Source organism: Myodes glareolus, chromosome 17 (genome assembly GCF_982192425.1).
Source record: "Myodes glareolus chromosome 17, mMyoGla1.1, whole genome shotgun sequence".
NCBI lineage: Eukaryota > Metazoa > Chordata > Mammalia > Rodentia > Cricetidae > Myodes > Myodes glareolus.
In genome coordinates, this window is record NC_142042.1 from 51,752,214 (window position 1) to 51,770,343 (window position 18,130).

Consider the following 18,130-nt stretch of genomic DNA (forward strand, 5'->3'; position numbering starts at 1 on the left):
CATATGCAATAATCTCAAGAGAACATGAAAGGAATGCTAGAGTTCGAATTTCTAATTAAGTTTGTAAATGAAAATTCCAGAAAAATACGCAAAAGACTAAACTTGAAGTTAAGGATGTGGGTGAGGGTTAGCACAGCTGACATCTTGGAGTACAAATCGAGTGCAGTGGACATGCTAGAGCATCTAGAAACACTTTGATAAAATAGACAAACATTGAAGTTTGACAATGGGAATCAGCAAGCCAAAGAAGCAAAAAGTTCAAGAAGCTTTGTGGATTTGTATGTTTAATGATAAAGCGGTTAAAAAATTTGTTTTTAATATTCTGCTTTTTGTGACTTCTTTAACACTGCATATAAAATCCAAGGACTTTTAAGATAAGATTCTGTTCTGTATTATTATCTGTAATTATAAAATATAATAATGATTCTCCAAAGACAAGAAAGTGGGTTTTAAGCAAGCAGAAGTCATTTTAATTTAGTGAGACTGTAGCTGTGTGACCAGTGTTAATGGCTAGTGAGTCTGAAGAAAATAGTCACTGTACTATCCTCAGATCTCTTCTAAGAATTTGAAATGCAGCAAGCAGGGAAATAAAAAAATATATATGAAAAAGTTCTTTTCAAGAGTCTAACCTAGGAGCCGGGCGGTGGTGGCGCACGCCTTTAATCCCAGCACTCGGGAGGCAGAGGCAGGTGAATCCCTGTGAGTTCGAGGCCAGCCTGGTCTACAAGAGCTAGTTCCAGGACAGGCACCAAAAACTACAGAGAAACCCTGTCTCGAAAAATCAAAAAAAAAAAGAGTCTAACCTAGGGTTGGTAATGATTGTCAAGATGATAAAACATCAATAGAAAGATAGTTGGATGTTTATAATTCAGTACCAGATCTGCATTTTGGATTGTTTCTACTTGAGTGGTGATCATATTATAAATCTTCCAAACAAAATCAATTAAGGTTTGTATATTAAAGGAATTGTGTCAACAAACACAAACATTCATCTCAGTTTCTAGAAACTAGTATGAAATCTTATGACAATAAATAATTTAAAATAAGTATGTCCTTATTTGAGATTTATTCTGTTTAAAATCATTCCAGCATCCATTAAAAAACTGCATGTATATTTATAACTGGATCTTTTTTATACTACAGGAACAATTCACAGCAATGAGGGATTTGTATATGAAGAACGGCCAAGGGTTTGCACTAGTTTATTCTATTACAGCTCAGTCTACGTTTAATGACTTACAGGACTTGAGAGAACAAATTTTACGGGTTAAAGACACAGAAGATGTAAGTATTTTTCTCTCTTTAAAACATATTGCCATCTCTCCATAGTCAAAGAAAAAGTATCTGCTTTTCCATCAGTATAATGTTTGGAAGGTGTCTAACATGCCAAAAACAGGCTCTGAATTAAATTTTGACTTTCAAAATTAACCTACAAATTATGTGCTGAGATGTATAGAATATGAGGTATGTATGGCAAAGTGAGCATTGCCATGTGGATAAAAAGTACAGGAAAGATGAGTCAGAAAATTTCACAGAAGAAGGAAGAAGTGGGACTTAAGTTGAGCTTTAAATGTGAGAAGTAGTGTTCATAGAACCATAATTAATGTTCCTTTTTCTAATAGTCTATCATGCGTGTTCTTTGGGTTGCTTTGGTGTTTTAACACATTATCTTGCTCTGTGTGTGTGTGTGTGTGTGTGTGTGTGTGTGTGTGTGTGTGTGTGCGTGCGCGTGTGTGCGTGCACACGCATGCCCAGGCTAGCTTTGGGCACTTAACCTTTCTAAGATGGAGATCTTCTTGTGTGTGTGCGGGGGGGGGGGGGGGGGTTGAGACAAGGTGTCTCTGTATAGCCCTGGCTGTCCTCGAACTCACTCTGTAGACCAGGCTAGTTTCAAACCCACAGGGGTCTGTCTGCCTCTGCCTCCTGAGTGCTGGGATTAAGGGCATGCCCCGTGACAGCCTGGCCCACTCCTTCTCAGTACTGGGTTTATAGACATGCACCACATTTGTTGGTAGCGTATACCCTTTTCTTATCTTTTGTAAAATATAAAATATATTTTACACGTTTCCATCAATTTGAGGTTATAGAAAAGTTCCTTTTCAATTATATAAAATAGGATAGAAATTTTCAGTTACACCTTTCTGGTTTTGTGTGTTCTGTATTCATCTGCTCAGGACCTTAACCTTGATAACGTTGTAGATAGGCGAAACTTGTGCCATATGACCACATGACTGTCCTTAATGAATAGTTAGTGAGTTAGTGAGTTCCGGTAATGTTAATCCCCTTTATTCCATCAGTAAAGGACAAAAGTTTGAGTTGAAGATGCCTAGTCTATTTAATCTGTTTTGGGTAGAAGGTTCACCTTGTCTCTTACATTCTTTCTTTTGTGTAGTGCTGTTGTCTTACAACCTCCTGACTTTGTTCTCTGAACTTTTAGCTTTAAAATAATTTGGTATATGAATCTAGTAGGAGTTCTTCCTATTTTGACCTTCCTCCCTCCTTCCCTCGCCCACCTCCATTTCTTCTTCCAAACAACCACAACACACAGCACCCTTTTTAAAGCACTTGGTAGAGCATACAGCTGTAGACTGGTATGTTTCCATTGTTAGCCGGTAATTGTTTATTTGTCAGAAGAGGATAAGTAACGAGTATGTGATTCATTTGCTTTTTCCTTCCTGCAGGTTCCAATGATTTTGGTTGGCAATAAGTGTGACCTTGAAGATGAGCGGGTAGTTGGCAAAGAACAAGGCCAGAATTTAGCAAGACAGTGGTGTAACTGTGCCTTTTTAGAATCTTCTGCAAAGTCAAAGATCAACGTTAATGAGGTAACCTACAACTACTGGACAATCCAAACAAGTCCCTTTTTATTTTCCACAGCCAGAATTTTTAAGAAAACGTAATTATCTCTCTAATAATTAGTTATCCAGTTAAATATAACACATAGGTGGTAGAGTCCAATAGGAAAGGACAAAAAAATTAAGGTTGCTACTATGGTCTTTTGTTATATATAATACTATCATAGAATTCTATTTTATTATTGTTTCACTTTTGATGCATGCCTAAAATCGTGGGGTCTGTGTATAAATAGACATGTAATTCAAACCAATCAGTCCTTTTAGGCTGATAGTCCAGATGCACACAGCTGATTTAAGCACTCCACCCACTATCTTAAGATATTAACTGTTGGACAGAAGGCTTTTCAGATAGGCTATATGTGCCTCATTTTAAAGAGCCATAGTTGACTGGGCCCCTAAAATTTTAGTGCAGTTCCCAAATTGCTACCACCAATCAGGTAAACCCATGACATTCCTTTTGCTTTTGGAATTTTGCCAAAAGTCTTTGAAAAAGGAAAGAAATGAGAGCAGAGAGGCAGAGTAAGGCTCTTGCCCTTCTCTGGCCCAGGGAAGCATCTTAGGTAACTAGACAAAGGTGAGAATGAGTGGGTTAGGTCATCATGACTGGGATTTCTCTCACTGTTCCTCTCTGGCCTCTAATCTGTAAGTCATTTTTCATGACTATGTAGACTATTATTGGACTTTTAAGATGACTAAATTATTTTAAACATCTGGCAAGGAGAAAACTAACTTCCTACAGATTCTGTTTCTTACAAATAATAGAGAATGCTAAAGCTTTTTTTTTTTTTTAGGTGAAACCACTTTTAGCGAATAAAATCTGTTAATTCCATTTCTCTGGCAAACATATTGAGTACCTGTTGTATGCCTGGTACTTTATTCTGTACCCAGGTGGCAGTAATCCAGGCAGAACTCTTTCTACCCTTAGGAAGTTTATGTCCTAGCTGGGGAACGAGTCCTGCTGTGCACTTCCGTGACAGTTGTTTGTCATTCACTGCTAGGCGAATGAGAAGAAAGTGATAGCCAGCAGCCATCCGTTCATCTTCCTTTGTTGTGGAATTAGAATTTCCTAGAGGTTGTTTTTTAAAATGTAGCTCTAATAAAAATTTATTGTTTAGTATAGTATTATTTGAAAGAATAAGGGAGCAAGAAAGGGAGCCCACGTATGGTGGCATACACTTGTGATCCCAGCGCACTAGAGGCCAAGGCAGGAGAATGAGTTCTAGAACAGCCTGGACTATCTATTACAAGACCCTAACTAAAATGAACAAATAATATTTTAATGAAGAATACATTACAGTTGGTGAGTGCCCTTGAATAGTAGAATTGTGGTACAATGTCACCTTCTGTAATGTGGCTGGTCTTTTGAATCTCGTTCCTTGCTGTCTCCGTCACCCTCACTGCTGTCCCATCTATGAAGTTCATCAAGTGTGCTGCGGCTGAATTGGACCAGAGTCCACCCCACAAGACCTCTTCCTGTAGGAACCAGAGTTTAGTAGGGAGGAAGTAGGTAGTCTTCCTCTTTAATCATTACATGATTATGGACTCCTACACAGGCTATTAGAACTCCCTTGATTGCAGTTTCTAATGCAGCAGAGTTGACTTTTTCACAGCAGTCTTGCTAAAGTTCACATAGGGGTTTAGAAAACAATGTAAAATGTCATAGTCATTTTATAGTAAGACCACACAGGCTGCATGCTAGGCAAGAGCATATAATTTGAAGTGTTTCATTTTTTTTAAAGATTTTACTCTTCATAGCCTAAAAATTCAGCTGCAGAATTCCTTGGATAGTTCACAGTTGTTCAGACAGTTTATGCTGCTTTGTAAATGCTTGTGTAGTTTCTGAATGCATGAAAATAGAGGAATAATAATTGCACAAGATTCAGCTCTTGACTTTAAATTTGCAAACAGACAAGAATACTGTGCTTCGCCAGAACCCTCTAATTCTCTATATTCTGCAAGTAGCAAATGATGCACTGGGATTAACTCAATCTTAGCTCCAAATTTCTTTTTTCTTTCTTAACCTTTTTTTTTTTTTTTTTTTTTGATGCTGAGGCTGGAGTAATGATTGGAATAAAAACATCCCAATTAGGAATGGGAGAGGGGTTGAGAAACTCTATTCTGTGTTCCCTCTAGATTTTTCTATAGTTCAGAGAGATGAGGAAGAACCTAGGCTGGGGACTTTCAGCATTTCTAACCAAATATTATAGTTCGAACTTGCCCTCATCATTGAACCTTCTGCTGCTGTGAGGTAGGCAATATTTTCCAAAGAAATAATTTAGAATAATACTACAGTCAGTCAGTTACCTGTCTCTATACTGTGTGCCAGAAACTGGACACTGACTGGTATGAAGAGACTGAAATAGGAACTGCGTATGTGTTTCATTAATTTTCTGTTTGAGTTTATCTTTTTGTTATTTTGTATCATAGCTTGCATGTTAAGCCTTGTGTACTAATGAGAACTTTTTCCTGACTCATATACATTAAGTTCTTAAAGGCTTCAGAGTTGTGGAATAGCTACCATTTTGCTTATAAATGCTGTAGTTTTAACCTTCTCTTAGAAATAAGATTATAGAGAGTAGAGTATTTTTAGGAAATGGGATTTAGATGGCTAGGACAAACAGAAAATAATATATTTATTTATAGCTTTGTAATGAATCTTTTTTTTTCTTTTCAACAGCTTAGTCTTGTAATCTCTGAGTCATTTGAAAAAGTAACGTGATTATCATCTTAAAGAAATGTAGCATGTCATCTTTTTTAAAAAATACACAGGCTAGACTATTGCTCAGTGGTGGAGGACTTGCCTAACATACAGAGGCCCTGGGTTTAATTTCCCACTACAGCAAAGGAAATAAATATAAGTCACTGATGTTAAAATCTCTTGCTTTTGAACTTTACTTAATCTAAGAACAAAAAAATAGTCTGTTTATTCTTCATTTAAATTCACTAGTTATTAACATTTTGCCATATATTTATAGAAATCACTTTGCTGTACTCTAATGTATTTTAGTGTGTGTTTCCTTGGATCAAAGGCATTCTCAGGCTGTAGAGGTTGCTTTGTGGTTAAGAGCTCATAGGACTCTATGAAAGACCATGAGTTCAGGTTCAGCACCCATGGCTCACAACCTCCTTTAAGTCCAGCTGCAGTTGATTTAACACTTCTGGACCCCTCAGATATCCACACAGATACATAAATATGAAATAAAAAAATCTCTAAAAAAATTTTAAGGACATTCTTGAACAAAACCATACTATTAAAATCATGCAGCTAAAGCAAAACTCAGCTATAGAGCATTTGCCTGCATGAGCAAGGCCTGAGTTCAGTTCCCAACACTGCAAAATAAAAGTAAAGTCAGGAAACTTGCCTTCCACACTGTTTTGTTTATTTGTAGTTTCATTATGTTAATTATGCCAATGTGTTAAAGATGTGTCAGCTGAGTCTGGTTTTTGCTATAATAATGCAGACACTCACTTGTTGACTGAGGTTTCTGTCCTGCCCAGTTCCTACAATCGTTAAGTCCCAAAGAAATCACACAGAGGTCAACATTAATTATAAACTGATTGACCCAGTATCTCAGGCTCTTCTTCTTAACTAATTCTTATAAGTTATATTAGCCCATAATTCTTGTATATGTTAGCCATGTGGCTTAGTACCTTTTTTGACAAAGCAGTCACATCTTGCTTCCTCTGCAGCTGGGTCAGACTGTGGGCTGCGCTTTCCTCTTCCTAGCATTCTCATTGCCTCGCCTCTACTTCCTGTCTGGTCATCCCACCTATACTTCCTGCCTGGCTACTGGCCAATCAGCATTTTATTAAAAAATAATACAAGTGACAGGATAAACGACGATTGTCCCACAGCACTCACTAATGGCCTGAGATGAAAATGAAGGCCCTCACCACCATCATCTGAATAACTCTTGCAGAGTTGCCTTTAAGGAACACAATAGGGATGGATTGGTAACATCTCAATGCATGCCAGAGTTAATAACCCACTTTTATGAAATAAGAAGTATTGTGTTTTTGTCCTTGATGAATTTTTACTCTTCCAAAGATGAATCTCCAAGATTATTACTATACTCTTTGTGCCTTCAAATCAAGGATTAGTGGACTTTTCCTGTCTGTTACGTTGTTGTCTTGTTTGCTTTGACTGTGGAGGTGCACACTTTTAATCCCAGCACTCAGGAGGTAGAGGTAAATGAACCTCTTGAGTTCAGGGCCAGCCTGGTCTACAAAGTGAGTTTCAGGCTATCCAGGGCTGAATAGTGAGGCACTACTTTAAAATACAAATCCATAAGGGGTGGACATATCATGTATCTGATCTTGTGTTTTCTGAAGAGAGACATGCTTTTTCCTGTCCCAGCCTAAAATGTACATTGTCGTCATCAAATGCAAATTAAGGGAAATTCTATACATTTATTAAACTTTTTCAGAAATAACAAAACCCTGGAAAACTGTTCCCAATTTTAAAAGACTGAAAGCAGTTCTTGAGGTAGTATTGTCTATAACCCCAGCACTTGGGAGATGGAGGCAGAAGGATCAGGATTTTAAAGCCATCCTCGACTAATCAGTGAGTTTGAAGCCAACATGGGCTTGAAATGAACCTCATCTCAAACAGTAAGGAAATAATAACAGGCAGACAGACAAGTGCTACATTATCAAGAAACAAAATACAGTGTGGCTCATGGTAGATTTCTGCCCAAGAGGAAAGTAACTTTTTAAGGCCTCATTGAGATAATTGACAAAATTGGAATTTACACTGAAGATACTACCAAAAAAGGTATTGATGTTTAAATATCTTGTTAGGAGTAACATTATGCTAAGTTTATATAAGAGTGTACTCTTGCTGGGTGAGGTGGCTCACACCTTTGATTCCAGCACTTAGGAGGCAGAGGCAGGTGAATCTCTGAGAGTTTGAAGCCAGTCTAGTCTACAGCGTGAATTCCAAGACAGCCAGGGCTACACACAAAAACCCTGTCTTGAAAAACAAAACAAAAGAGTATATTGTTCTGGGAGATACATGCTTAGCCCTTTAAGGATATATGCCACTATCATATGGCTCATAATTACTACTCGGATATAGGAAGAATGTACAGAAGCTCTCTGGTGCTGTTGTTATAATTATAGCTTTTAAGTGTTTGCTACCTTTCTCTTCTAATTTTTTGGTTTTGTTTGTTTGTTTGTTTGACTACTGGCTGTCTAAGCAACTATATACCCATTATGGATAGGTAGGGCCTGCTTTACTCTGAGGTTAGCTTGGGGAGCTAAGAAACTTCAAAAGAAAGCAGTAAGGTTCAGATTCAATGGAAAAGTAATTAATACTTAGTACTTTGAAAATGCTTTTGTGAAGCAAGCAATCAGTACGTTTTATTGTTGTTTTTACCTAGATATTTTATGACCTGGTCAGACAGATAAATAGAAAAACACCAGTGGAAAAGAAGAAGCCTAAAAAGAAATCATGTCTGCTGCTCTAGACTTGAAGTCAGCAGCAGCTCTGAGCCAGGTAAGTTGCTTAAGCAGAGTAAACCCTTCCTCATTTCTCCCAACTCCAACCATTTTACTGACTCTCGGTGTTTCTGAACTTCTATTGCTTATACATGTGACAGACACCTGTATCTGTTGGATAATTTGCCTCCTCCCCAGGAATGTCTAAACTCTAAGAGGAACATGTGTGATTTGCTCACCACCATGTTGTCAACACCTGCTAACAAGTGGGTATTTGAGAAATAGTGCTAGAGGCTGGGTAGAGCACTTACCCAGTGTTAGCATTTCTGTTTGCTCCTCTTTGAGCTTAGCATTAGCAAAAATATATGGTGTGTTGTATCTGCCATCTGTCACCCAGAACTATGGGGGTTTTTTTGTTTGGTTGGTTTTGGGGTTTTTTTTTGTTGTTGTTTTTGTTTGTTTGTTTGTTTGGTTGGTTTGGTTTTGGTTTTTTGTTTTTTTGAGACAGGGTTTCTCTGAAGTTTTGGAGACTGTCCTGGAACTCACTTTGTAGACCAAGTTGGCATTGAACTCTCAGAGATCTTCCTGTCTCTGTCTTCCTAGTGCTGGGATTAAAGGCATGTGCCACCACCACCAGGCTAGAGTTGTGTTTTTAGAAGTATCCATATTACATGTGTCAGTAGTTAATTTTTATTATATGACAATACTTAATTTATTATTTGACTAATGGGTATTCTGCTATTGGGGAACTTTTGGGAAATTAAGATGGATAATACTGATCCCAGCCTGGCAGCCCACACCTATTATCCCAGAAAAAGAACGGGGCAGGAAGATTAGAAGTTCAAAGCCAGCTTCCCTTACATAGCAAAGTCAGAACAGCTAGAGCTGCTTGAGACCCTGGCTTAAAACAAACAAAATATATGGATAGTTTGCAATTCTGTTCATGACTTATGCACATACACATGTCTAGAAATATACTGGCTAGCTCATATGCTATATATGTGGATTTTTACAGTGATTGTACCAGGGTACATGCACCAGCAATTCATGAGTTCCATATCCTCCCCAGTATTGGTATTTTCAGACTTCTTAAACCTGAGCCATTCTGTGTGATGTATGGTAGCATACATATGTAGTTCTGCTTGTCAGCTCTTCTCAAGAGAGGGTGCTCTAACAAATGTCACACCAGTCTGCATCAGGTGGTAGTTGACTTCAGGTAACATTCTGCTTTCATTCAGTGGACCCACTGGAAAGAAATACATAGCGGCATTTGCACTGCCAGTCAGGTAAGAAGCCAGGCCCTGTGAAGCAGTTAGTTGTTTTCCTTTAATTACATTTAAAATCCCCTGGTGTTTCTTCTTTGTCAGCTATTAAGCCGAACAGAATGCTTTCCTGAAGCAGATGTATGGTGTAGTCTGAGGCTAATTATGTGAATATGAATAAACTGATGGAGTTAGAGGAGGAACATAAACTCTGCTCACTTGAGAGTTGACGACACTAACTACTGTCAATCTCTGGAGCCCGTTTAGTAGATTACTGCTTTCTGAGCTCCTGATGAGTTAATCTGTGCTCCTTAGAGATAGGGATGAGTATCTCTCTTAGAGAAAAGAATTGAGTAACTTCAACCCTTTATAGTGAACAAATAGAAAGGAGGGAAAGCATAGATTGTCTTAGGTGGTCAAACTTGGAAGGTCAGCCAAATGGTTTCTTTTTCTGAAGAGCTAAGTAACTTTTCCTGATACTGATTGATTAAAACACTTTAAATCATCAGTTTCCTGACAGTTATTATTGTTGGTATTTGTTTGTGTTTAAGAAAAGATACAAAGACAGAAACATGAGGACCCAAGTTGGTCATGTGTTGTTAACTCTTTTATAGATGAATGACTTATTGACACCATTGCCTTGGCAAATCTGAGTTTTAACTTTGCATTCTCAGAAAATGTTCCTTTAGCTTAAAGAAAAAGGTACCACTTGACCTATTATGATTTTAAAATGTATTCATACAGTTTACAAGAGAAAGCTTGCCTACGTCTGGCAATAAGCCATTCATATTGCTTTTTTTTTATCCTTAGACTTGTACATAATTCAATTTAAAATGTAGTCTCCTGAGATCTTGTAGGTGTACAATGATAGAGGCCTTGATCAGAATGCCTTACAGTGTGTTTATTGTGATTTGCAATGCCATATTACACCTGTATTTTCTGAAGTGCTAAAGCTTAGTGTGGTAGCACATGCCTGTAGTCCCAGCTATTCAGACTAAGGCAGAAGGATTGCTTGAGCCCAGGAGTTTGAGGCCTTCCTGGCCAACGTAATAAAGACTAGAGCTGTTAAGTTCTAAGATAACAGGGTAGATTTAAATAACAATTACAGTGTTTTAGTAAGAGTAGCTGAACCTTGGGGGCAGCTTATATGTCTATAGCCTTTAAGAATTGTATTAAAACATGTAAATCTCTTAAGTATTCCAATTTTAAAGATCTTAGAGAAATCATCCGGAGTTCACCTTCTAAACTAATTAGCTTCTATTGAGTAGTAGGACCTGCTAATTCTTCTGCCTTTGAGTCTGGGTTCTTTCTGCCTTGTCTCTTGTCAGCTGTGTTAGAAATGATAATACCTAATAGAGAACCAGAAAATGGCTGAATATAAAATTTCCCACAGAGTTTAGACAAATATCGAACTTAAAAGAAAGATAATGGGATACAAATGAAATATTGCTGTCTGCCTTTTTATAGGCAGGGTATTTGATAAGATGTGAAATACCAAGTGTAGTAAAACCAGGGACAAACAAAAATTGATTACTAATAGCTGTTTGTGAACTCTGTCTTCTATATTTGATTTTGAACTTTTGAGATAGTCTCAAGTACTCCAAACTGTAATCAGGTCGTACTTGGGACTCCTGATCCTCATGCTGCCACACTTGGCTTATTTTTGAACATGTTTAATGGGAAGGTAAAATAGCTCTTCTACTGAATTTTGGTATAATTTAGTTCCTTAGTAATGATCAGTAGCTGTCATCCTTTGTGTGTTATTAGATATGTTTATTGACTGCCACCTTCTGACGGTGAGAGAACTCTATGTGTGTGTATCTGTTCAATGTTCCAGATTACAGAAATGAAGAACTGTTGCCTAATTGGAAAGTGCCAGCATTCCAGACTTCAAAAACTAAATCTGAAGAGGCTTCTCCTGTTTTATATATTATGTGAAGAATTTAGATCTTATATTGGTTTGCACAAGTTCCCTGGAGAAAAAGTTGCTCTGTGTATATCTCCTGGAAATAAGACATAGTATTTCTCCTTTGCAATAGCAGTTATAACAGATGTGAAATAAGATACTTGACTCTAATGCAGTTATACAGAAGAGCATGGATGCATTTCAAATGTTAGATGTTACTACTATAATCAAATGATTTCATATTGACCTTTTTATCATGACTCCTCCCTATCAAGCACTAAAAAGTTGAACCATCATACTTTATATCTGTAATGATATAGATTATGAAATACCCCCTCAAACTCATTGCAGCAGATAACTTTTTTGAGTCATTGACTTCATTTTATATTTAAAAATTATGAAATATCATCTGTCATATTCTAATTAAAATTGTTTGTGCATAATGCTTTGGAAAAATGGGTCTTTTATAGGAAAAAAACTGGGATAACTGATTTCTATGGCTTTCAAAGCTAAAATATATAATATACTAAACCAACTCTAATATTGCTTCTTGTGTTTTACTGTCAGATTAAATTACAGCTTTTATGGATGATTAAATTTTAGTACATTTTCATTTGGTTTGTGTCTTTTTGTTATTGTTTATAGATTTGTCCTTTATTTTATAATGACCACATTGTTTAAAATGCAACAGTAGCTCCTTTCTGCCTGGATTCAGCAGAACCCTTGGCTTTAAACTACACTAATCGGTGATTTCTCTAGGAACAGACCTCGCACTTCCTGATCTAGATATATTTATTCCTACTATACAGTAAAATACACCAGGTGACATAGAATAGTTTTGTAAATTCTCTCGACTTTAAAGATTGTATCTTATTGAATAAAATATCCCACTCTGTATTATTTTTATATGTAAAAAGATAAGTTTAATACTGTATCAGGGTTTGACTTTGACTATTGCAAATCCTGCACAGCTTGTAATTTCATCCAGGGAACCCTTGCCATTGTTAATTTGTTGGTGTGAGTGAGTTCACCAATGAAGTGTTATGTGAAAATTTTCCAACTTGCTTTCTGATAGATCAAAGAACATGAAGGAAATGGTTGCAACTCAGAACACAAAAAGGGATGTGTGACTTGACTATATGATCAGTTAGCAGGAGTGATATGAAGAGAGCTACATCACAGTTTTAGCCAGCTGTATTTAGGTGCTTTTCTTTTCATTCTCACTTTCATTTTATAAAGATGGGGCTTTTGTAGGACGTGGACCCAGGGTGATAACTGTTGTGTGTTCTCCATGGAGAAAGGGAAACCAAATGGCTTGTTGGCCAGGTGCGTACTGGAGAAGAAAGCAGATTGCAAGCTTAGGAAACCCTGTGCCTTGTCCCCGAAAATCAACGAGACCAGTCCTAGAAAGTCAATCTTTGCTCAGGGATCTAGATACGGTCTCATTGCAGCTAGTTGTGAAGAGGTGTTCATGCCTTGCTGAGATTGCCAGGTATGTGTCCAGCCCTTCAGTAAACTAAGTCAGCTTTCAAATGTAAGCTCTGACCAACCTGAAGAAATGTCAAAAAATACTGTTTGAACAATTGGAAATTGTATTCTTTTGATATTCTAATAAACTTAGCTACTTAACACTTCCCTTCTCTGATGCAGTTATGCACGTCTGTGACTGAGGGGTAAAACCTTAAACTAAACTAACATGCAAGTGGAAGGATAGGGCAGTTTGTCCCAGTGAGAAAAACTGGACTCTTTGCTTGATTGTCTCTTTGTGTTTGTTTTTTAAATGGGGTCTTACTGTGCTACCTGTGCTGGCTTCCAAGTTCAGGTGATCCTCCTGCCTCAGCATATCAAGTAACTAGGACTACAGAAACATGTCACTGTGTGCCCAGTTAGAGAGGCATACCATATTTTAAGGACCTTTGAAGTAATTATGCTTTGAAATACTTGTCACACATTTCTTTGGACTTAAAATCATGGACAGATAGACCTCACAAACCAGCAAAATGTCTCAGTCCTATGTCAAATGGATTCTGTAGGTATTTGTTACATTAAATTGAAGTCTTACCAGTAGCATGAACTGATTTTTTTTTTATCAGCTTCCTTTGTCACCTCTGACGATTGCCACTTGGGTTAAAGGTAAATTCAAGAAAAATGCCCTTTTTCGGCAATCGGGTATTCAAGGCCGCACCAACGGAGTCAGGAATGCAGTGTTATCTAAGGGAAGTCTGTGCTTGCTGAGCAAGTCAAAAAGGTGTCGTGTTAAGAGAAAGAGTTGCCTTTTTATAGTGTGTTTTTGTGGAACTCCTTGACCTTGGAAGGGGTGCCCCAATGACAAGATATATTTTTGTAGCCATGAAAACGAGAGTCTCTAGGTATTAATTTGAATATCATGACACATATCCATGAATGAACTCCATAGTAGTGTTTGTGGCTATTTCAGATATAATAGCTTTAGGTGTGTGGAAAACATTCATTCATTTAAAGGAAGCTTGATGCTATAATTGGTTGTTTTTATTTTTCCCCAACTAGACCACAAGCAACTTTAATGACTTGATGCCTTCAATATAGTTTTGGAATTAACAGTAAATATTAGAATATCATCTTACCCTCCACTAGGGGGAGCTTCAGTATCAGATGATGCTTCTTTCTACCAGCATTGTATCAAAAGTATTTCCTACAAAGAAATTCCTTACAAAGAGGCATGGAAGCTCTCCCTCAAGAGAGAAAGGTACACAAAATGTGGGGGAAAGGGGTAGGGATACCATTAACTTAGTGAACAGTGGCCGCTTGAGGTTTTTTTAATGTTTGGAGAAACAGTGACTATTGGCATGTAACTGCTGTCCCACCACAGCCCTGAACTCTGCTGTCATCAGAGGCCACATTTTACTCCTCAATAGGACAGTTTCCCTTCTTTGACATTGTAATGTACTTGGTAATATTAATTACATAGAGAAAATGCTGTTATTTTGATATTCACTTCATTGAAATAAGTGACTTGGCATCATTTTTCTCCTCGTACGAATGGTAATAAAATAGTCTGTGTGCCTCAGGCCTGACCACTTTAAAATAGCTTCCCTGTGTGCCCTCACAGGTCAACAAATATTTGCCAGTCATATATCTGAGTTTTGGTCTAGGAACTAAGGGACAGAAAGAGAATTAATTAGTGTTATGTTTTTCTCCCGGACCATTACTCACAGGATGCTAGAAAACAAAATATGCTCTTATAAATTTTGTGTTGAAACCAGCATATGAAGGAATCGTCTCATGATTGGAGAAGAGAAATAGTTTTCAAAATATACTTTTATTTGAGTCTTGTGCTTATTTAAGGTGCTAAATATATAGTAGTGTAGACCCACTGAGTCCACAGCAAACATCAAAGGACATGTTAGTCTGCATGTTCATCTAGGGTCTGCAAGGAGCCTGTCTTGTGAGAAGTCAATGAATGTGAGCATTGAGAGGTCTTGACGGCCCAGCTATTAGCTACTTAGAATATAAACACAAATACTCTTGCAAATGCAGGGCAGCTGTTAGGTTCATCTTGGGTTTCTCTTCCTGTAGTTTCATCATGGATTCATTGACTGTTTAGTCCTTTTAACTCTCTCATGTTTAAATGTTTCTTTAAGAACAGCTAGAGGCTTTGAACTGGATGCCTACTTCTTTTGGGGGGAAGGCAACATGGATTCTGTTTTCCAGGCATTAACAGCCTTCGAGAGAAACTTAGAAGTTGCAAGTGCTTTGGGCTTGTTAAGAAGCAGACAAGTATAGTTCTAGGCCCAACTGCTAATTGCTTATGCAAGTGATTGGCTGTTCCCAGAAAGTAAAACTTTAATAAACCTTCCCACTTTAAACTGTTGTGTGTTTCTTACTTTGAACTGTTGTTTTCAGTGATTTTCTTTAATCCTACCCATGTTCAAGTTCTTACACTAAAGTTGAAGGGCCTACAAAGCAGAAAAATGCATGAACTTTATGGGCCTAACAGTTCCTGTTATTTGTATTCTACATCAGTACTGCTCTGAATGCATGGGATACATATGAATCAAACATACCCACATTCCTTCCCTGGTAGACTTTTAATCATTAGAAAATGGCAAAAGATTGTGTTGGGGAGATGAGTGAGTAGGTACCCCAAGTGTTTTCTGTGTAAACATAAGGACTTGAGTTCAGATCCCTAGCACTCACACACCCATGTAAAAGGCGGGGCTTACTAATTCTTGTAGTCCCAACACTGGCAAGTGAAAAAAGATGGTCCCAGGAACTGACTGGCAATCAAGTCCAGCCAAACAATGAGCTCCTGCCAAGCAAAGAGACCCCACTTTAAAGCAGAGAGTGAGAGAGCAGACTCAGCATTGACCTCTGGCTTTTACAAACATATACAAGGACACTTGCGCATGTACACACATGGTGCACATACCTCACGTTAAATAAATAAAACTGTTAAAAACCCTGCGTGATTATTATGATGGATGCTGTTTTAAAAAAAAAGGAAAGAAAAAATTATATGGTACAAAGGGCAGCAGGAATGAGTGGGTGAAAGGTTTGTTTGTCCCTGTGTTGGTTATGTGAGGAAACACTGAAAATGCGAGCCCATGCCAACTGCCTGGGAGAAAGAAGGGTCTTCACACGGGGAAAGGGTAAGGACGAGTGCCTTACTCTGGCATATCCTGGGCATGACTAATGAAGAGGTCCGTATGGTGGGAGGAGAACTGCAGATAATAGGGTTGGCTGAGTTGAATATGGAAATCAGAAGTAGTCTGGGAAGGATTTTAGCAAAAGGCACAGCATAGAATCAATAGTGTGTCATCAAGAATACTGTTGGGGTCTGGAGAGATGGCTCAGCAGTTAAGAGCACCTGTTCTTGAAGAGGTCCCAGAACCGAAATGGTAGCTCACAACTGTGTTCCAGGCTACCAACCCCTTTTCTGGTTCCATGGGCACTGCATACATGTGAACAAACATATATGCAGACAAAACACCCATACAAATTACACTTATCAGTTCTTTATGAACCACCAGTTCCTGACACTGGCTCACAAGGATATTAGAAAGGATCATGAAAAGCTTTGGCTCTTATTTCCGTGTTATCTGACATGGTTGGTTCTTCTCACATTTGGTAACTACTAGCTCCATGCTTTACTCGGTTCCCTCTCTCTTTATACCGTAGATGAGGCAGCAGCCCCTCTGACCATCTAGGGTTGTGCTGTGTCACAGTTTTTAGTCCTGTCAGGTAAGTGCCAGATTCCTCATTGTCAGGCCCTTCCATGTGGGTGTGAAGTCTATAGGCCACCATTACTAATGTAGCTCCAGGCCCAACTTGCCTAAGCATTACTGAGATTTTCTTCTCCAGCTCAATGGGCTGTAATTTGAAGCAAAGTCTGGACTAAGGGAGTGCTAGGCATTCAGCCTTCCCAATTTGCAAAGTAGGTCTCCTGTCCTTTGTGAGCTGTGTAATGCTAACAGAGAAGCTTGAAGACACTACTTGATCCTTGTACTCCCAGCAGGGGCCTAAAGCCTACACCGGAAGCATTGGAGTCTTTGGGCCCCTGGATCCACTAATGCAAAACTTAACCATTTTCTGGAGTCTGAGTTTCCTTGACAGATGCTTGGAACCTCGGCAGAGGGTATGAAAACAGTTACTTCCCTCAGTTTGGCATTAGGGCTCTGTGATGATGAGCTAGGTCCTTAGTCCACTGGTGGGTGTGAGTCAACCATGGCTGTGATCTGAGATGCCCAGGAAACTGATGATAGGCAGGGGTTCTGCCGTGCTTGCCTAATTTAGAAGAAACTGTTCCTTTTTTTTTTTTCTAAGTGCTTGATTCAGGGCTAGGGAGGAGGTGGCTCAGTAGTAGAGTGTGGATCTCACATTAGCAAAGCCGGGGAGTCCATCCCCAGCACCCACACAAACACACACCACCTTTCTAAGTTCCTGGTGTCCAGCCCTCTACCACAACTTCCACACAAGAGCCTGTACACCTTTTGTGCCTTGTGGGGAGACAATGCCTGGAGTGTGGCCAGAAGTGGAACTGGAGTAGAGCTGCTGACCACCCAGCTCTCAATTTTCTTCCCTCCTACCCTGCCCGCCCGTCCCCTCCCTTGGTAGTTACAATAAGAGGAGGAGGATCTAGCAGACTTGGCGTCCCCATTAGAACATGGCAATTTAGGAAAACATCCTGAGGTAGGAAGGTCTGGGACCAGATAGTGGTAAAAAGGATATCCATGGAGGTGACCCAGGTCAGGAAGGCTGGAGAAAAGAGGCCAGGCAAAAAAAGTGAGAAAATGTGGGGGCTGGGACAAAGGTGGCTTCTTCAGTGGCAGTTGAGAGAGAAGTGGCTGTGATCATCTGAAAGACCTGAGCAGCCCAGTGACAGCATGACAACAAAGGGGGGGGGGTGAGACTCCACAGCCAGCCAGAATTAAAATAGAGTTTGAGAAGCCGAGCAGTGGACCAGGACTGCACAACAGCTCGGGGCGGGGGGGTGTCACTGAAGTTCCCTGCTCTGACAATAATTGGTCACGACTCCCCTCTTTCCTAGGAAATGAACTTTGAAGCTGTGAAAACTAGAATAGGAGGGGATCAGCTAAGAAAAGCTTGGCCGCTGGCTGTCCCTAAGCAGGATAAACTGTGGGGTGGAGGGGGGTGGAAAACATGCCCAGCAGCCCGGGCTCAGTACTGGG

The 18,130-nt window shown here is 39.0% G+C and overlaps 1 protein-coding gene across 2 annotated transcripts in view; it reads left to right on the top strand.

Moving 5' to 3' along the window:
- The window catches only part of Rap1a (RAP1A, member of RAS oncogene family), a 65,952-nt gene extending 53,877 nt beyond the window's left edge, over nucleotides 1-12,075 (top strand). For both annotated transcript variants that reach the window (XM_085677865.2, XM_048442315.3), the window contains exons 5-8: nucleotides 1,144-1,284; nucleotides 2,682-2,825; nucleotides 8,237-8,352; nucleotides 11,394-12,075. In XM_085677865.2, coding sequence (XP_085533991.1) covers nucleotides 1,144-1,284; nucleotides 2,682-2,825; nucleotides 8,237-8,323 — 372 coding nt within the window. In that variant the 3' untranslated portion in view covers nucleotides 8,324-8,352; nucleotides 11,394-12,075. The remainder of the gene's footprint in view (nucleotides 1-1,143; nucleotides 1,285-2,681; nucleotides 2,826-8,236; nucleotides 8,353-11,393) is intronic.
- Nucleotides 12,076-18,130: the final 6,055 nt, after the last annotated feature.